Source organism: Equus quagga, unplaced genomic scaffold (genome assembly GCF_021613505.1).
Source record: "Equus quagga isolate Etosha38 unplaced genomic scaffold, UCLA_HA_Equagga_1.0 153_RagTag, whole genome shotgun sequence".
Classification (NCBI taxonomy): domain Eukaryota; kingdom Metazoa; phylum Chordata; class Mammalia; order Perissodactyla; family Equidae; genus Equus; species Equus quagga.
The window spans coordinates 2,970,209-2,991,357 of NW_025796915.1; the positions used below are offsets into that span (position 1 = coordinate 2,970,209).

Consider the following 21,149-nt stretch of genomic DNA (forward strand, 5'->3'; position numbering starts at 1 on the left):
GCCAAGGTCTTGCTTTCCTCAGGCTACCCTGGGTAAACACGGGCCATCACATGGGCCATTAGGATGACTATCGCCACTCTCAGAGAATCACACTGGACCACAGTGTGTAAGTGCAGGAGGGAGGGATTCCAATGCAAGAAAGGGGGCATGGAGGTGGTCATGGTGCTCACTGTTCTGGAATTATCGAGAGATGTTTCTGGGGGACCCTGATGGCTCCTCTGTCTCAAGCTAACGGCTGGTTCCCAGCAAGTCTGCAGCCAGAGTAGAATGCTTAGGACCTCCAAGAGCCACAGACAACAGATTCCTTCTCCCTGCCCCTCTTCCAGCCTCCCAAAGCAGCTCTGAACCAGGGGCCTAGGTTTCCTCCCCTGCAACTCCTCCACCCCAGCCAGAGCACAGAGATTGCAGAGTGCCTCCTTCCCAGGGCAGCCTAGCTTTCCTAGAGCCCCGACTCCCAGAGGAGGTGCGCCCTCTGCAGGACCTAACGTGCAAGTGTAGGTTCCACAGGAAGGAGGTGGTGGCTCATTCTAGAGGCCGTCCCTTGGGGCTGTGGGAAGCCACAGGTCCTGGAGAGGCCCTCTGCCTCTTGGGTTACAAAATAAGTGATAATGATGCATCTAACTCCTGCGATGTCTGCCCGACAGCTACCAGTTCTCTGAGTTGAAGTTTTCTGGGCCAAACACGTTATAGACATTGCACTACAACCTATAATGTAGATATTTTTATTCTTAACTTAGAGGTGAGAAAGCAGAGGCTCAAAGAGGTTAAGTATACTGTCCAGGGTCACACAACTGTTACCTGGAGTCTGACTCAAGAGCCACAGACTAAACCAGTTACTCTGCAGGTTACTTAGGGTGTGGTCCCCCAGGAGGGGAACAGAGTGGAGGATGGCGTCAGGCATACAGCTCTGGTGACTGTCGTGTAGTGACCAAGATGAGGTGAGAGTGATGGGGAAGTGGAGAGGATCTGGGCCATAGGATAGGGGTGACACCAGGCCACTTCTGAGTTCTCCTAAGAAGACGTTTGTCAATGTCTCCCAAGCCCAGTTACCACGTGCTCTCTATTTCCTGACATTCATGCTCTCCTTTCCCACCCCCTCTACAAGGCAGCTTCATGCCACTGCACATATGCGGCTGGTCAGCCACAGGCATCTCTGTGGATAAGGCCGCAGCTGCCCCAGAAGGAGAGAACAAACTCAGTCATTCACTTGTTTTTCACACTTCCTCCTATTTCACAGAGCGGAAACTGAGGCCCAGTGGGTGCTATGATTTCTCCAACCACAGGTCACCCCACTGGTCACTTGTAGACCTTAGGACTGCAACCCTCACTGAGTGGAAGTGGAGTTTGTAGCTGAGTCTTTGCCAAGGAGGGAGAAGTCAGGAGTTGTTTCTGAGCTGTCTTTAGGTCTGTGGTTGGGCCCACCTCTCCTCTCCCCATCACGGCAGACCTTGTGTCTCTTCTTCAGATTCCTTCCCTCCTTCCCCCTGCGTTTGTCCTGACAGGTTCTCTAACACCCACCCCTACTAAGCTTGAGTTCTGAGAACCTATCCTCACCACGTCCCCCCCACCACCTTCACCTTCTCTGTCACTTCTCTCCCATCCTCGTCTCTTACTGGTCACTACAATGAACTTTGCCACCCCCACCACTCTAACCCTGCCTCTATTACGTGCACCTCCATCATCATCTTCTGAATGGCCACCATCACCTGCTGTTGCCATTATTTCTATCACCTGCATCACCATCATCACTCTTCTCCTCCTCCTCATGATTTCCAGCACCCTCACCTCCCCCTTGCCATCCTTTCTACCGTGGCTAGCATTACCATTACCTCTGTCATCTCCACTTCATCCACAGCACCACACCTGACATTGCCTCCATCATTACCATCACCACTGCTGCCACTACCATTCCCTCCATTACATTCACCCTCACAACCACCATCTCCTCCAAGCCCGCTTTCACCTCTGTCATCACCACCTTTGCCGGGAACTTCACCATCCTCACCTCTGCCATCTTCTCAACTATTTCCTATCACTTTCTGTCACCTCCACTATCATCTCTCCTTTTACCTCCACCACATCCACCATCCCTGTCACCACCTCTCTCTCCCCCAGCACTCAGTGTCTGACAGTGAACTTGGGACATGGGCAAGGAGCCCAGTCAGAGAGTAACGTTCTCCTGCCTGACAGACACTCCCTTTCAGATTTCTCAGAGACGACCATCAGCAAGCTAAGCGTCAGAACAATCCATCCTCTTGACCCTTCCTCAGGATTCTTCTGACAGGAGACAGCTCAGCCCTCCCTGTCAGCCACGCCTGTGCCTAAAGCAAGAGCTGCTATCTGGTTGAAGGATCGAGGCTGTTAATCTGGGGCTGCCCTTGTTTGCATAATTATTGCATACATTTGCATCTATTTGTTCCCAGCTTCTGAGTGCTGCACTGTGGGTGTTCAGGTGCCATTTGCATATCACTGCAGGTGAGAGTCCAAACCTTTTAAACTTGGGCATCTACTAATTCCCTAAAGAGATTCTTTTATGTGCTGGTTCAGAAAAGACCTTGGAATGCTTAATTCTAGAGTCATTTAGCTGAAGGGCTTTAAGGCGAAGAGGTGAGGAGGTCCACTTAAGAGCTGGTGGGGAGAGGGCAGCTGGAGGCTTTGATGTGGTCCAGGATGGACCCAGTGGTGGGGGGTTGGCTGCAGAGACAATCTCTGGTCCTCAGATCAGTTCAGAATAGCCTCCTGCGCAGCCACTCCTGTCCTCTCCAGGCGTAGTCCATTTGCTATGTGGCCTTGGGCAGGTCCCTCCCCTTCCACGTAGAAGGAGGGCATTAAACCATGAATCCTCGTCCATCGGACGCCTGTTCTAACCACAGGAGTTCTCAGCCCTGACTGTGCATTGGAACCACCTGGGGAGCTTTTTAAAAAATACCGAAGCCCTGGCCCCCACCCCCAGAGATTCTGATGTCATTGGTGGGCCCTGAGCATGGGTTATTTTCACAAAGCTCCCTGGTGATTCTACTGTGCAGCCAAGATGAAAAGCTACTGCTTGTGGCTCCATCCTCCTACCCGCCTCCCTCATTTCCAGTTGCTGGCAGTCTGTTCCCCACTGTAGGCTCCCCTAGCTCCAGAGTCTGGCGAGACACTTTGGATGCTGGTGCTTTGGTTCAACATCACAGAAATAAATCCCTTCCTGTCCTGGGCCGTGTGGCTGATGGCCCGCATGTGGCAGGATAGCGCTTGGCACTGACTGTACATTCCCCCCTCTCTACCTTGGTTTTGCTCCATTCTCCCTCCCTGCCTGGGGCTGGTCCAGAGAGGGGTCTCCAGGGGCAGGGATTCAGGGGGCTATTCCTGTTCAGCCCTCCTCCACCCCTCCTCTCCCAGACTCACTGCCTAGCCCATTCCAGCCTCCCAGTGTTTGCGGACGCTGTCTCCACACCGGGCAGAGCGGCATGGCTGCCGTCTTGGCTCCTTCCTCTCACCCTTGCACATTGATTTCCTCATAACCCCAGGGCCCCAGCCCAGCCCCCATCCTGGAGAAGGAATGTCCAGAGCATCATGAACGTTGTTTCAAAACAAGATGTAGTAACCTTGGCTATAATTTGGCCTTCCTCAAACTTCCTGGGGTCATAACAGGCATAGCCCAGGATAAGGGAAGTGGGACAAAGCCTCCTGCACCACCCTACCCCAGCCCCCATCCCCTGTGGTCCAGCCCGGAACATCTCGGCCCACCTGGGGGTCCTCAGTTGCCAAGGGCAGGGGTAGCCTGTGAGATAGGTGTCTGCCCCACAGAGGACCAGGCAAGAGACTTGAGTGTGCGCCATGGGGGAGATGGCAGACCCTGAGTGAGGCCGTGGGCAGGCAAAGAGGTGAACATGGGGAGCTGCCCCAGAATCAATACTGTGGTGTTAACAGTGGGGCTCTGGGGTTGCCTGTCAGCATTCAAATTCTGACTTTATCGTCCCTGGCTGTTACCCTAGTGCCTCAGTTTCCTCACCAGTAAAAAGAGTGTAATGACGGTACCTGTCTCCTGAACTTGAGGACTAAGGGAGAGAAAGCCTATGAAGTGCTTAGCACAGGGCTTAGGACATAGTGACTACTCAGCAAGTGCAGCTGTGGTTATTGTGAGGGTCGGAGCCCTCATTCCTGGCTCCTGGAGTTCCAGCCCACTCCATATGTCACCGTCCCCTCCCACTGGGGTTTTAGGCCGTTAAGTGGTCAGTGGGAGGGTGGGATTGGAGAAGACTTGCTGCTTGCCCTTTAGGGTAGGGACTGCAGCTCCGGATTCTGGGGTCTGAGTCTTCTCAGTGGGGTTGGTGGTGACAGTAGCAGGAGCTCCGGCGCTGGGACAGCCCCTCCTGGCATCTGCATTAAGGAGGCAGCTCAGGCGCCAGCGCCGATGAGCTCTGGACTTGCAGACCCTGGCCTGCGTCCATCCAGAGGGAAAAGGGTCAGAGGACATGGTCAGGGCCACCTTCCCTCCCTGAGGACTTACAGAACCGAGCAACTGGTCTATGTAGGAGTAGAACTAGCAGGACGTGGTGACAGATTGAAGTGTGTCTGTGTGGGGGGAGTGCAGTGTGGGAGGAGTAGATAGTTCCTTTGGTCTAAATGGAGCTAAACATCCTTTTTCTGAAAGGCAGACAAAAAGGAGATATTTCCAACATAGTTATATCTCAAGGAGGTTGAACAACAAAACCATCAGGGATACCCCAAGGTTGCAGTGTGAGTGGATGGAGCGTGTGTGCGTGCACACGTTTCTGTTGGGGTTGGGATGGTGGAGTGGTCTGAGAAACACATCAGTGAGAAGCGTCAGCCTTGAAGACCAGTACACCAGTACCATTTGTCACTTTGCCATGTTCCACCAACACTGATGGCTCTGTTGATGGTCCCTAACGTGAGTGACGACCTTTAGTTTAGTTGAGGAAGAAACTGCACATTCCCTCCTATTTCACTACCTCCTCCAGTTTTCTAAAACTTCTTTTTTCTTCCTTCACTTCATTTTCACTTCCTTCCTTCCTCCCTTGCCATCTTGAGAGGCCAGTGCTCCAACCTCCAGTCCAGTCACACCAATGGGGTTGGGTCCTGGGCAGTGGAGGCCCCTCCCCCTAGCTATGTCCTTCTTCCTGCAGCTAGGAGGGGCCCTTCCCCCTCACTAGATAAAGGTCTGAGGCTTCAGCCCAGGACTTCTGGCTGGCCTGAGGGTAGGTGCAGAGCCCACTTCCTTTCTCCTTCTGAGTCTGAAACACAGACTCTGGGGCCTAGAGAACATGGATCTTTATATATGCTGCCTCTGTGAAGCTGCTAGTGGGTAGAGAGTCGTTATCTTGGCTACAGGAACAAAGATTGGGCATGAGGCCATTCAAGGTGGCCAGAGAAGGGGAAATGAATGACTTTCAGGAAAGAGGCTTGGAATAGGAGTGAAAGGAGGCGAGGTGGGGTGAGCTCATACAAGGGACACAGCCAATCCAAGTTTTCGTATTCGGCTCAGAACCAAGCTTTGGAAAGCTTGGATAGGGCCTGGGTGCTTCCATTTTCTTTATCTTTATGCTCGTGGCCACTATGACTCATTTAAAAATATTATATTTAGGTCTTGCTCGTTGGAAGTATGGTAGGTACCAGTTCTTCCAGAATGAATTTATCAGTGTTTTCATCTCCACCATGATTACTATCGCCCCCAACACCATCATCTCTATCAATACAGAGATGGCCATTGTAGATATGTACTCAGTAGACTTTTGTTGACTGAATGAAAGTCAGCACTACCACCACCATCACCACTGACACCTTCATCTCCACCACTGCCAGAATTGATATCACACCTCTGTCACTGGTGCAACCACTGATATCACCACAACCACCACCTCCACTGTCATCAATAACATCACACCTTACCACCAAGCCTACTACATCATTGACACCAGCAACCTCACCACCAACCACCAACCTCACTGACACCCCAGTTGCTTCCACTACCATCACACTGCATCACACCTCTGCCACCAACCATACCACATCATTGACACCAATATCACTGATAACCACCAACCCCATTGACATCCCCATCATCACCACCAAAACTTACATTGCCACCTCCACCACCAAACCTACACTATTGCTGACATCACCATTACCACCATCACCATCATCACTGACATTACTACTACTGTCCTCACTGACATCATTACCACTATCATTCACTGACATCACAACTCCTTCTACCCATCATCACAACCACTATCACTGACATCACTACCATCAATATCGACATTACTGCCACCACTACTAATTGTTATCATCTCTCCTAGAACCATATTCCTTTCCTTCAGAGCACAAAAGGAAATTCGCAATTATACATCCTTTAGGGTGATTATCTGGTCCCCACTCAACTCTAAGTGTCACAGAAACAGGGATTGTGTCTCTCTTTCACCCACTGTTGAATTCTCAGTGCCTGGACAGTGGACAGCTCACAGTAGAGACTCAATAAATATGTGCTGAATTAACAAGTTATTTAGACCAGCACAGTCCCTAAGCTAAAGGGAACTTAGGCTCTAGGATTTTAGTGCTTCTTATAGTGCTATTTCCAGATTGGACCTTACTAGAAAAAAATAACCCTGGGTGATATAAGTCATAAACTAAGTGAGGAGAAGCCTGTGCTGGCTCCATGATATGCGCAGCAGCATGGTGGGAAGATCCTAACCTCCAGTCCACTGGCTGGGAGTGCTGCCAATGAGCTGAGAGAAGTTTGGTTCTTCTAAGATCTTTACTTCCATCACTACATCACCTGGAATTTATCTGAACCTGGATCGATTTGGTGTTAAGACTTAATCCAGCTCATCTTTAAGACCAACAGAGGTTTTCAGACCTGCTCCCAGCAGGCCAGAGGTTCCTTGGAAGTACCACAGGGAACGATGTGAGGTTCAAGGATGGGTGTCAGGGGGCTCGCAGAGAGGAGGGCTCTGGGCTCCCTGGGCAAACTTCAGCCACTGGGCTCCTAGGAACAATTGTGTAACAATACGGCACCAAGGATTTTAAAAACCAGCCTGAAAGCTGTTGGTCTAGAAGGTAAGTTCTTGAGTTTTTTAGTTTGGGGATAGATATTTGGCATTTTGTATATGTTCCAATCAAAAATCATAGGCTAACTAATGCCACCAGGCCAAAAGAAGCATTAAGAAATGCACAGCTGACATTTCCATGGACTCTTCTCTTCCCAAGGCCACAGTCAGCTCACCGAGATGTCTTTTACTCTGGTCTTTGGTAAAATGAAAACACAGTTTTGTTCTTCGAGAAGCGTATTCCACGCAGGAAACTTTATTTAAATAAACTGTCTCAGGAACATAAACCAAAGGAGAAGCACAGTACATGAATTTATGCATGTGTCTTCCTGCCCAGCAAATGCTGGCTCTTTCCCCACACAGAGAAGACCCTGTTGTGGGCAACAGGGACTCGCTTTTCAGCAACACCCCCTCCAGCAGAGACACAGCAGCCGAGAGACTCAGAGCCAGCCATGGATGGGAGATTGTCACCTGAGGGGAAGGAGACAGACACTAACCAGGGACATAGCGCCTTTTGAGTGACAGCCACTGAGAGTGACAGGATGGGAGCAAAAGGGAGGAGAGGTTGGCTGAAGAGTGAGAAGGATGGTTGTGCCTCATCCCTAAGGGCCAGGGTCCACAGCAAAACCAGTGGATCCCTCCTGCCATCCATCAGCTTCCTCTGACAAAGATGTAGCCAGTGGACAGGGCTGTGTGCGCATGTGTATGTGCATACAGGTGTACACACTTGCAGAGCAGCTGTGGGGGCACCCAGCTAGCCCCAGCCCCTCTGTAAGTTCAGTGCCTTCTGGCCAATCTCCATGTCTGCCCTCAGGGTACCCCTCAGAGCATGGGCCCCCCAGCGGCGGGGGGCTTGGGGCTGTGGCATAGTCTGGGGAGAATTGTGGCATGAGCCTCTGCCCCAGAGAAATGCTGAACTGCTCAGCCAGGGAAAAGATGGCATTCTCTAGAGAGGCTGAACAAGACTGAACCAGGCCGCAACAGGTAGTTTAGTTTGAGGAGGCATTCCAGGCTGGGAAATGAAGGTGCACCTGTGAGGAAGGCTTTGAAACCAGGAGGGGAACCACCTGCTAGCCAGAGATTTGGGTGTGTCCTTCCACAGACTGCTGGGATGCTCTGGAAAAACAACCTAACACGTGCTTAGTGTGCTGGGAGTAAGGGGGGCTGTGGGGGGCTGGCAAAGCCCTGGGGTCAGGCCCTCCTCTCAGGCCTGAGTCCCAGGAGTTGAGCAAGCCTGTTAGACAGGTTTAATGCTGTCTCGCAGGAGGTGGGAAAGCTCCGGAAGCTGGTTATGACCTTAATCATTTGCTTCCTGATGTGGGACCACCATAGCCTTTGAAACCCTCAGCCACAGAAGAGCTGCTGACCCACACAATCTCTTCCTAGCGGACACCCTCTCTCAAACCCACACAATCTCTCTCTTCACCCACCAGGTCTCTCTTCTCACTGAACCATCCTGTCTCTGCCCGTGTGAGCCCCCCTAGGAGACACATGGCCCATCACAAATCATGACTCTAGACGGCTGTTTCTGTTGCAGCTGTATTACCTACACCCTCACCCCAACACCCCAGTGGACTTGATCCTGACCTCATGGCCGAAGAACCACCTTATTCCTGTCCGTTGAGGGTGTCTGTTTGTTGCGGGTGTCCTCAGAGAAAGAAATCCTGTAATGGCTGAGGAACCTGGGGTAAAGGAAGGTTCTGGCAAGTTGAGGTGGATGGACATTGGTCTGTTGCTCTCATTCTTCAGTTCATCCAGCCAGTGACATTCTCTGAGCCCCTGGGTGCCCAGCCCTGCACCTAGAGCCACTGGTAATGAGGAGTGAGGGCTGTGTCCTCAGGACGCACAGTCTGCTCAGGGAGGTAGGAGTTGCACACACAAACAGTGGGAAGACCACGCAGAGCCATGAGTTGGTGGCAGAGAAAGTGGCACAAACTGCGTCTCTGAAGCCGAAAATGCCTCCCATGGGCTGGGCTTGGGCCATCAGGGAAGGCTTCTTGGAGGAGAAAGAGAAGGAGGACAAATACTCAGTACAACTTACGTCCTTCTGGATGAGCTCAGCATAAACCAGGCAGGCTGCAGAGATCAGCTCGTCGGCATCAAGGTCGATGAGGTTATTGCAGGCCTGTGCCAGGAGGAGGGGTGGAAGCAGGTCTCCAGGGGCACAGGGGGCAGCTCGATGCTTCAAGGGGACAAGGCCGCTGCTCACGGCAGTCACTGGGGCCACTCCATCTCTTCCCAACCGGCCTGGCACAGTGCCTAAAATTTCCCCACTGGAATTTTATATTTTGGGGAGATAGACGTAGTTTTCATAGTGGGCTCCAGCGAGTCCCAGGGCTCCACCGAGTATCTCAGGGGCTTCTAAAGAGGAGTTGTCTTATAATTGGGGTGCCACCTAAGATTTCTTTGAACAAAGTCTTCAGCTCCTCTTTAGAAATGTTGGAAAATTCTAGGTCTTTTGCCGAGGACCCTAGGGCCAAAGGGTTAACTGTGAGGCTGTCAAGCCTAATAGTTAAGAACCATTCAAGGCCTCAGTTTCCTCATATGCAAAACAGGGGTGATGATATGACGGTTGTCACCGCTCTGTGTCAGGCTTGTCATGAGGCTTAAACGGGCTAGTCTATAAAAGCACTCAGGAGTCTCAGGTCTCATCACTCTTCCTGCCCAGGGGCAAAAAGGGCTCTGAAGCCCAGCACCCCACAAACCAGGAGCCTTTGGCCAGGGATGGTGTGGGATGTCGGGGGCCTCCAGGAGCTGATGGGGCTGGGCCCGGCCCATGGTGCTCTCACCAGGAGGATGGCGTCGCCAGTCATGCTCTCCTGCAGCACCTGCCCGCGCACCATCTGCAGCAGGCTGTAGGCCACCAGCACCTGGAAGTTCCTGCAGGGCTTCCCTGTCAGCAGCACCTGCAGGTGGCGGGCGGGTCTCAGCCTGGGCCCTATGGCCTGGGACTGCAGATGCCCTTAGGATGGTGAGGGACCCACCAACAACATGCTGGGGTCAGCCGCACCTGGGCCTTGCTGCTGACATGCTCATTCATTCATTCTTTCAGGCAAGTGCTCACAGCTACCTCTGGGCTTCTAGGCATTGTGCTGGCTACGGGGGACTCAGAGAAAAAGGCTTCAGGGAACTCATTAGATAGAGGGAAGGAAGAGGAGGAGAGAGAATGAGGGAGGGAAGGAGGTAGGGGAAGAGGGAGGGAGGGAGAGGGAGGAGGAGGGGAGAGGAGAGAGAGGAGAGGGAGAGAGAAAGACTGGGTAACTGTAGCATTCGAGTGGAGCTTGGGCAAAGCAGCGGTGGATGGGACATCAACAATCCAAGGGTGCCGCCAAAGGCTTGGGGTGCTCATGGAGTAGGGCGTGGAGACCAGAGGCCAGGAAGGAGGCATGAGGCAGGTGGGAGTCAACTCGTGGGGCACTGAATGCCAGGCTGAACATTGGGTGGGATCCTGCAGGCAGTGGAGGCCGTGGGCCGGGCAGTGACAGGTGGTGGGCATATTCCTGGGGAGGTTCATCTGCTGATGGCCTTGGGGACTGTGATCCAAGGACTGCAGGTGTGACGTGTCCTTGGGGGCCCCGCATTCTTCAGGAGTGAGGACTCAGCAAGGAGCTGGCACTCGGGAGGCGGGGCAGCTGGGTAAGTGAGAGCAGAGTGAGGCCAGGACAGCAGGAGAGCTGATGGCAGGCCAGGCTTCCATAGGCACAGGTGTGAGGCCCCCACCCCTCCTGCCCTGAGAAGGTATGGTGGGTGGGACTGGATGAATAGTACTCTGGCCTCTTCTAACAAGGAGGAGCAGGGTCACTGGCCCGATGAACCCCAAGCTACTGAACTCCATCCAGACAGTGGTGAAGGGGAGGCCAGGAAAAGGGCTTCCCACCACCTGTGTGAGGGGCCTCTCCCTTCTGTCTCCAGAGGAGTGCCTCACCTCCCAGAGCCTCCAGACGTCGTCGAAGGACTTGAAGGCTCGCTGGAAGCAGAGGCAGAACCAGGGGAAGAGGGACTGCACGGCCCCCGCACCCTTCCCTTCTGTGGGGAGAGAAGCGGGGTGCCAGCCCGAGGCTGTGGTCAGGGAAACCAGGGGATGGCATGCACCATGAAGCAAAAACACACAGCGAGGCAACGACAGAGCCTGCAGACACATTGGGAAGTGCAGAACACCTGGCTGTCAACTTGCCAGCTGCCCTTGGAGACTGTTTAGGGTGGATTTTCAGCTGCTCAGACTCCCATCCCATCCAGATGTACCCTCTTCCCAGGGCCTGGAGAGAAGATCGAACGACCCTGCTCCCTCTCCCTGTGACTGGGCATCGCCACCGCCCCTGTCTGCCCCGGGTGAGGGGTGTATCGGGGCAGGAGGGGGTCCACTCACTTAGGTGCTCAGCAAACATGGGGTCCAGGAAGTTGATCAGGTTGTTGAGCATGTCTAGGTTCTTGCCCACCCCAATGTTAATGACACAGCTGTGCTCCTGCGGAAGATGTGGGGATGGAAACCAAGACCTTCTAGGCTCGAAGGCACCAGAAGAGAGGCCTGCTTCACCAATTCCCCAATTCTGGAGGCCCTGTGTGTGTCTGGCTCTGGGCCCAGCCCATGGCTGTCTGAGTCTGGGTGTATGTGTGTGTATGTCCATGCACACATCGTGTCTATGTCCTTGTGATCTGTGTGTGCAGTGTGTGTTTGTATATGTGTGTGCATCTGTGTTGTGAATGTGTGTGTGTGTGTGTGTGTGTGTGTGTGTGGCAGGGGTGCAGAGATGTCTTAGGTGTGGTTCACAATGCAGTGAGTCCAATTACTCCTCCACACACATACATGGGTTAGAACCAATCAGGACAAGGAAAGAGCAGTGAACACATTGTTACTGGGATAGAGAAAGGGATGAGGGTGGGTTCTGGGCAGCCTCTGACAGATCATGAGGAAAGGCTTTACAGGGAGGGTGTTCAAGGGAGCAGCAACTTCAAAAGCCCTCAACCTGGACAGTATGGGTTACACCTGGGAAATACCGAGTCCTGGTATGCTTGGAGTGCAGGTCGTGTGAAGGGAGCAGAGAGAGACAAGACTGAAGATGGAGGCCTTGAATACCTGGCTAAGGTTATTGGATTTTATTTTGGAGGCCGTGGGGAGCCATGGAGGATTTGTGGGAGCAGAGCTGCATTTTGGGAAGGGAATGTCAGGAGAACGTGCCATCTCCAGGCCTGGCCAGCCATGCTCTTTCAAGGTCTGGTGAGAGCATGTTTCCACCCTGCTTCTCAACTCCAATGCCTGCCCCCTCCCCCTTAACACACCTACTGGGGCTGGCATTGCCATCTTAGGCTCCTCTGGGTCCAGAGGGCTGTTTCAGGGTTGGAGGAAATAACTGGGGCTGCCAATGCCTGCCTAATCTCAAGGGGAAGGGGCGGGGTCCCCTGAGCAAGGCCCAACTCTCACCGTTTTCTGAAGGAAGAACTGGAAAAGCCAGAAGGTCTCATGGTCATGTTCTACCATCAGCTGGAAAAGCATCACCATCTCATGGAAGCCCTGCTGGTACTCTGGGGTGGAGAGGGGCCAGTGAGGAGGGGCCTGGTGGGAGGGGCGGAGCCTGGGCTCGGGCAGGGAAGGACTTCCGGGAAGGAATTGAGAAGAGAGGGCTGAGGGGAGACTCAGCCCGTGGCGCACCTGCCTGGGTGTTGCAGACATAACTCAGGAGCAGGATCTTCTCTAGCTTCTTCTTGTCGATAAGGATGTTGCCCAGGGGGTCTTTGTCGTAGAGCTTCTGGATGTCATATGCTAGGTTGGGAGCAAGGGACAGGTGGGTGGCACCAGATCCCCTCCTGCACAGGGGTCCATGGGTGAGTTTATTCTTCCCACCCCAGAAATAGGACCCAGAGCCTCCTGAGAAGGGAGCTGTGAAAGGTGCATCAGCCCACCAGGCTCTACCCCTCACCACACTGTGAGCTGCCTGGGTTTTTTCCCACCTCCAAATCTTTGGCCAGGCCAGGAATGCCTCCCCTCCTCGTCCAATTCAAATCCAACCTAGTTCAAGGCCAAGGGGGGAAAAGACGAAGACAAACCAGAAGGAACAGCAAGCACCCAGGGATACACAGTGCTGTGCGTCTTGGGGCACCCAGTGGAGATGGGTGGATGAGCATGTCAAGGCAGCTTTCAGGAACCCAGGAATCACCCCCTCTCGACATGACTGGGGAGGGGGCAGAGATGGCTTCCTACCCTCCCCTCTGCCCAGCCCTGCCCACCCCACTCTGCTCACCGATGTTATTCCGAGTCTCTATGAAGTTCCGGTGCAGGTTTTCCAGAAGGGGCTGAATCTTCTCGTACATCTGGCATAAGGCCTCGTAATTCTTCCTGTGAGAACAGAATGGAGGCTGAACGAGGCAGCCGTCCCCTCCTGGCACATCACGGGGCCTCTGGGCTGCACCCGCTACCTCTACTGCTCCCTCACCTCTGCTGCGCCAGCCCTCACTGTCCTCTAACGGACTCCTGCAGTGCAGGGCGGAGATGGGCCGTGCAGTCCCCGCCGCAGCACCTGAATCCTGGCTCCACAACTTAATAGCTGGGTGTCTGCAACTAAGGTCAAGCCCTGGGGATGGCACTTTCCCTCTGGAAGCCTCAGTTTCCTCCTGTGTACAGCGGAGATGATGCTGGCCCCTAGGCCTCAGGATTGGTAGGATTGGCTGAGGCAGTGTTTCGTGCCCATCTTTAGAGATGCTTAGGTGGTGTAGTGGGCTGACTGGTGACCCCTAAAAGAGAAGTTCACACCCTAACCCCTGGAACCTATGAATGTGAACTTATCTGGCAAAAGGGTCTTTGCAGATGTCAAGATGAGATAATTCTGGATTGTCCAGGTGGGCCCTAAATCCAGTGACAAGTGTCCTTGTAAGACACACACAGGAGAGACACAGGGAGAAGAGGAGAAGGCCATGTGACCACAGAGGCAGACACTGGAGCAATGCAGCCACAGCCCAGGGAATGCCAGGAGCCGCCAGAACCTCGAGGAGGCAAGGAAGTGTCCTCACATAGTGCCTTCGCAGGGAGCGCGGCCCTGCCGGCACCCAGCTTTTGGGCTTCTGGCCTCCAGAACCAAGAGAGAACATTTCTGCTGTTGTCAGACGCCTGGTTTGTGGTACTTTGTTACAACAGCCTCAGGAAACTAACAAAGATGGGCCCTTGGGGCTCTCAGGACTCCTCAGCCGAGCCCTCTGATCCCCTATTGCCCTGGATTATTCTCTGGCTGGCCCCTGTGCATGAATCTTCTCTACCTCTATTAGGGGGCACAGGCCCTAGGGAAGGATGGGGTGGGCCTGTGGTGGGGTGAGAGGAGCTGCTGGGATTAAGCCCGTGTCAGCAGTGTGGGGGCTGGGAAATGGAGCTGGGCAGGGTGAGGAAGGCGCTGGCACGGCCTGTGTGTGGGGCCTGGGTCGGGAGCACCATGGGGCTTTGTCTCTCAGAGAAAGAAGTTTGTTTGTGAGAAGAAGACTGAACCTGCCAGGCTGGGGTGGACACCCCCTCTCACCTGCTCTGCTACCCACCCTCCCCTGACAGCATCTGGAACATTCTACCTCCTTGTGCTGTCCACTGTGAGCCGCTCATCCTGGGAACTCTGCCATGAGTAGTAGCCAGTGAGGAACTTCCAGGCTTCCGTCCTCACCAAGGGGTGCAGACCCTGTGGTAGAAGTGGCAGGTGAGAGGTCATGGCCCTCTGGATGCCTGCCAAAAGGACCCCTTCCAATGGCATGCCTGCCCCCTTGCCCAGCCACGCCTCCCAGTTCGAGGGCAAGGCCAAGGGTAACTTGGGGACCATACCCTTTCCAGGATGTTAACACAAATGAAGTCTCGTGACTTGGCCAAATGACCATTCTCGTCAAAGAAGCCATCCCATTCTGTCTTGTCAATGGGGGGTTTTCTCTTCACCTGCCAGGGACAGCCACTTCAGCCTTCTGCTAGGAACCTTTGGCCTTTCTTTTAAGTGTGATTTTTAAATTATATACTCTGGATTTTGCAATATGATTCAAAGTTCACAGCCTCTGACTCATTTCTGGAAATACATCCTGAAGAAATTACTAAAATATACAGAAAAATGCTATATGGACAGTAATTTTCATTGCACATTACTTACCAAAATGAAAAATGCAAGCACTCTAAATGTTGTGCAATAAGGGAATAGTTAAGTACACTATGGTTTATATACTCAATGGAATATTGTGAGGCATATAAAATGATGCTTACAAGGAATGAATAATAATCTGTAAAAATACAAATGTTAGAAAAAAGCAGAATATAAGATTGTGTATTCAGCATCTATCCTTCCTATGTATTATACTCTGTATATCTCTGTTATATATTACAAAAGCTGCACCTTATATACTCTGCTATATAGTGAATTAACCTCTAGAAATAATTGTTAGAAAAAAGACTGAAAAAAAACCCCACCAAAAAACCCACTAAAAACAAAAGTGATGACCTTTGAGCAATAGGATTATAAGCAATTTTTTTCCTTTTTTTGTATTTTCTCATTTTTCTATAATAATTCATACTACTTTGATCATGGAAAAATATAAAATAAGCACTAATTAAACCCATTCATGAGCTCCATTTTACCTTTCCTGGAAGAGTAAAACAGTTCTTCACGAGCACCGGCTTCTGGTTTAGATAAGGGTATGTCTGTAAGCGAGCGCACTGCATGCAAAGCGATTAAAATGCTCATAAAACAATAACGAGGAGGTAGAGTTCCAACAGAAGCTCTATTCGAGAAAATTCTTCTACTGGAGAGAGGAACATCTGGAAATGCCCCACTGCAGACGTGAAGCTACGCTGACGGATAGAGCTTGGTATGTCTGAGACGCATCCTCCCAGCTTCCCATTAATCTACACCTGGATATGCACACGTGCAACTCAGATTTAAATTTGCACAAGTGTCACCTGAAGATCTTCTTAAAATGCAGATTCTGACTCAGAAAGTCTGGGGTTGGGCCCAAGATGACCCATTTCTAACAAGCTCCCAGGGGATTGCTGCTGCTGCTGGTCCGCTGACCACATGAGTAGCAAGCTCTGAGAGGTTCAAACAGCACCGGAAATTAAGAATAAGAGTCCAAAGGCCCAAATTTGGGATAATTTCTGTTCACTCCATGTTTGATAGCAATGGATTGAGCGATACACTTTAATAACTCATACAAGCTCTATCTCCTGAATCCTCTAACGGCCATCACACTCTCCCAATCCACAGCCAGTCAGAGACGGCAGCCCTCAGCGCGCACCGTGGCGGGAAGCAGAAGAGGTTGGGGAAGCTGGGCTGGGTCCCCGGATCCTTGATTATAAAAGGGAATGCATCAACTTTAGCAATACATTTCTATGTGAAGTTTAGTCGATTGGTCAATTTCTATGATAAAGATAGCTGTGATTTTGATGGGGATGGCGTTGACTCTATAAATCAATTTGGGGAGAATTGATAATACTATTGAGTCTTCTGACCTATGAACACAGTATATTTCTCCATTTATTTAGGTCATCTTTAATTTCTCTCAGCAACATTTTTTAGTTTTCAGTGTATAGGTTATTCACATATTTTGTCAGATTTACCCATAAATGTTTATTTTTTGGATGCTATTATAAAAGGTGTTATTTTTTAAAATTTCAACTTCCAATTGTTCATCACTAGTATACAGAAATACAATGGATTTTTATATATTGATTTTGTATCCTGCAACCTTACTAACCTCACTTTTTAGTCCTGGGAGCTTTTTTTGTGGATTCCACGGGATTTATTATGTAGGCAAAGGATCAGGAACTACCACCCATGGCCAAATCTGATCTCCAACCTGTTGATTAGAATACCGTTTTATTGGCACACAGCCACACCCGTTCACTCAGAGCTAAAGCAACAGAGACGCATGGCACGCACACTGAAATACTTACTATACTGACCAACCCTGATACAGATGATCAAGTTATCTGCGAATAAACGCAGTTTAATTTCTTCCTTTCCAGGCTGGATGTCTTTTATTTCTTTTTCTTGTTTTATACACTGGCTACAACCTCAAGTGCCATGTTGAATAGAAGTGGTGAGAGTAGACATCTTTGCTTTGTTCCCAGTCCTAGAGGGAAAGCTCTCAGGCTTTCATAATTTAGAATAATGTTAACTGCAGGCTTTTCGCAGCTGCCCGTTATCAGATGGACGAAGTTCCCTTCTATTCCTAGTTTGCTGAGAGTTTTTATAAGGAATGGATGTCAGATTTTTCCAAATGATCTTCTGCATCTATTAAAATGATCATATGGTTTTTCTCTTTTTACTTCATTAGTAAATTATACTGAATGTATTTTGAATGTTAAATCAGCCTTGCATTCCTGGGATAAACTTCACTTGGTGGTGATACATTATCCTTTCAATACATCACTGGATATTATTTGCTAAAATTTTATTAAGAATTTTTGCATCCATGTTTATGAAAGATATTGATCTATAGTTTTCTTGTCTTGTAATATCCTTGATTTTGGTGTTAGGGTGATGTTGACCTCACAGAATGAGTAGGGATGCATTCTTGCTTTTCCGTTTTTTAGAAGAGCTTGTGTGGAATTGCTACTATTTTGTTCTTCAATGTTTGATACAACTCACCAGTAAGGCCATCTAGGCCTGGAGTTTCCTTGGGGAGATTTTTAACCTCAAATTCAATTTATTTATCATTTTTGAGGATGGAGTCAGAAGAAACTGTTTTATTTGTGACTTTAAAAATGCTAGATTTATAGGAACAGGACACTTTCCTTCTAACTCATTTTAAAAAATAAAAGCAAATAATACAAAAAACCAAGAAATTAATAAAAGCATAAGCTTGACAGAAACCCAAAGAAATCAGTTATGAAAATAAATGCATTAAATTCTCTTATTAGTTGTAAACACTTAAAAGCATCAATCACGTGCCAGGCCCTGTTCTAAGCACTTCATAGATGCTGACCATTTAATTAATCTTCACAGCCATCCATACGGTAGTTGTGGTTATTACATGGCTTCACAGACCTGGGAACTGAGGCTGTGGGAGGGTTAATCAGTGCATCTGAAGTCACAAAGCAAGCCTCAGAGCTGAGATTTGAACCTAGAGCTATTTGGTGCAAGAGTCAGGGTGCTTAACCCCAATGCCATGCCACAGGGAGGGTAAAAGGTGAGGATTTCAGCTTGAATAAAAAAAAATACGCATCTATACAAGCTGTTAACAAAAGGTATACCTTAAAATCAAGTGCCATAAAAAGATTAAAAATAAATGATGAACAAAGATATGAAAAAAGGTCAAACACAATGAAAGGGTAGAAAAGTAATCAAAGTAATGTGCACAGCACACCATCATAAAAGATACAGCGTCGGTGCGGCGAGGCGGAGAGGAATGGAAACACTGCAGGCAGGCATCAGCTGGGGGTCAGAGGTTCCGTGTTACCAAACCTCCACATGCACAGCTGGCCGTCTGCCTTCTTTGCGGGGCTGAGTTCATTTAGGAAAAGTCACTGCCTGCTCCTGCAGGAAACTCTGTTTCTCTAGCCACACCACTTCCCTGTGTCTCCCCAAACCTAAGCAAACTACAGGCCACACATACGAACATCTAAAACATTTGCTTGCAAGCCAGGGGCAAGTACAGAAGCCTGTTGACCTGCAGGGGGCTAAAGGGAAATTTTCCACATGGAAGGCCCCTCCCTCTCGTCTCCCTGTGCATCCACACTGTCTGTGCCAGAAACCATGGAACCCGTATCTGGGGTCCTTCAAAGTGACGGCAATTGTCAACTCAATAGCCTCTCGAATCCATCTTCATCCTCCCATATTCCCCCATTCTTTGCTCCACCGACCTATGAACGCCCTACCTCACCATGTGGGTACAATGAGCTGGTACCCAGAGGGGGAACCACGTAGCCTGTGAAGTGCTGGATGGCCTCTGGCTCTGCAGCAGTTCCTTCGCTAGTCTCCCGGGAAGAGCACCGCTGGGGAGAGCAGGTGTGGAGATCTCCCACCTTCACGGTGGGCTCCCCACCAGCGAACCTGGGGGAACCTTAGCCTTGCCTCATCTGGAGAAGGAGGCCAGAAGCGGGAACCGCAAGGGGCTCGCTCTGTCTAAGAGCTTCCTGCTGCTGGGGGTCTGCATCTCCCACCCTCCTTCCCCTTCTGCATCGTTGGGTTAAAGATTTTCTCTAATATTTTTAGTAAAATAGGGAAGCCACTGGAAGATGAGGAAAACTTTCTGTGAGGGCTTCTGATGCCACTGCTGCAAATTCTCACAGCAACAAGCCCTCAGCAAAGCCTGGGAAGGGCTCTTGCCTGTGCTTAAGGTTCTCAATTTTGTTTCCACTTCGTTCACCTGAGGGACCAGACGCACTCCCCTCGCCTGGGGGAGGGGGAGGGAGCCCAGGGAGGGCAGGCATAGTAAAATCGGGAGGGGGGTCCCTGTGTGCACTCGAAAGGTCCCCCCAGATGATTATTATCAACCCAGGTGCAGGGGGAGTGTCATCAGTGACCAAAAGAATGGTTTAAAACAGTGGTTCTCAGGCCGGCCTGGTGGTGCGGTGGTTAAGTGCGCACGTTCCGCTTCTCGGCGGCCTGGGGTTTGCCGGTTCGGATCCCGGGTGAGGACATGGCACCACTTGGCAAGCCAGGCTGTGGTAGGCGTCCCACATATAACGTAGAGGAAGATGGGCATAGCTGTCAGCTCAGAGCCAGTCTTCCTCAGCAAAAAGAGGAGGATTGGCAGCAGATGTTAGCTCAGGGCTAATCTTCCTCAAAAAAAACATACCAGTGGTTCTCAAAGCTAGCTGCACGTCAGAATCCCCCAGAGGGCTTAAAACACAGATCGCTGGGCCCTACCCCCGAGAGTTGCTGGCCCAGAAGATCTAGGGCCTAAGAATCTGCATTTCTTACAAGTTCCAGTTGATGCTGATACTGCAGATTTGGGCGCCACACTTTGAGAATCACTGATTTAGAAAACGGACTCCACAGCCCACCTGCCTGGGTCTAAGTACCAGCTCTGTAACTTAGTAGCTGTGTGATTGCAGGCAAGTAACTTAGTCTCTGTGCCTCAATTTTGTCATTTATAAAATGAAGAAAAAAACATCATCCGCCTCATAGGGTTGTGCTGAGAATAAATGACTAAAAATAGAGCATTTAGAACAGTCATTGTACATAATAAATGCTATGTGACAGTTTGTTATTTTATTATTATCTTTCTCTAAGTTCAGAGAAATGAAGAAAGACATAAAGAAAATTCAAATCAAGGCCTGGTGATAGTCTGCAATAAAACAGTAACATTTAATACTCAGGGAGAGACGTGCCCATTTTGCATTTCTGATTTTTTAATGTATCACTCTCCTAATCACTATGATTAATGACACTTGAGATTGGTTAAGGTCATTATAGTTATTATGATTTTGAAAAATATACTACGTGGAAAATCTTTGTGACTGAGGCTGACTTCTAATGAATAGATGAATCTTGTTAACTGGGCTTGGCACCACTTACTAACAAAAGCGTTACTGCCACCTGGTGGCAGCATACCAAAATTGTTGGCAAAAGCACCAAGGAAAATTTATCAGCATCTTCAAGAGTCAATTTGCAAAACTAAAACTCACTGAAGTTAGAAAGTCACATATAGCGAAAAGGTAACACTGGCTTAGAGAGAAGGGTGAAAGGGGCCCGTGGCTTCCCAGCCCCCTTGTTGGTGCTGATAGTGAGACCAAAGTACAACCTACCCTGCTCCGCCTTCTAGGCCACCTCAAGGTCCTAGTCCTTCCCACCGAATAAGGGAAAATGAGCCTAACCAGAGGCTGGGGAGGGCGGGACTTGGGCTGAAGTACACGCACCAGGATGAAGGAGGCCGACCGCCTGGCAGAGATGCTGTTTTCCGGGGAGAGGGTGGTCATGGCCCCTGCTCTCTGTCTTCAAAGTAGCCTCTGGCTGGAGCTCACCTGGAGCCCTAAACGATGCTAATTAGCAGGGGAAGGTGATGTTCTTTTTGGGAGATGAGGTGCATTCCCAGGAACAATGGGCCACTCCTGACCTCCCACACTTGACCAGAGCCACTAACAGTGTGTCACAAGGTCCCTAGAACCCTCATCACAATGACCTTGGAACACGGGCACACTCA

The 21,149-nt window shown here is 50.4% G+C and overlaps 1 protein-coding gene across 1 annotated transcript; it reads right to left on the minus strand.

The window, feature by feature from the left end:
* Positions 1-8,704: 8,704 nt before the first annotated feature.
* Positions 8,705-20,925, minus strand: LOC124233039 (TBC1 domain family member 21). The gene is made up of 11 exons (XM_046650056.1): positions 20,866-20,925; positions 14,845-14,952; positions 14,601-14,704; positions 13,292-13,386; positions 12,703-12,813; positions 12,475-12,575; positions 11,422-11,518; positions 10,981-11,081; positions 9,845-9,961; positions 9,097-9,180; positions 8,705-8,737 (listed from the first exon to the last, which is right to left on the minus strand). The coding sequence occupies exons 1-11, from the start codon at positions 20,923-20,925 to the stop codon at positions 8,705-8,707; spliced, it is 1,011 nt and encodes a 336-aa protein (XP_046506012.1).
* Between the last annotated feature and the right edge of the window lie 224 nt (positions 20,926-21,149).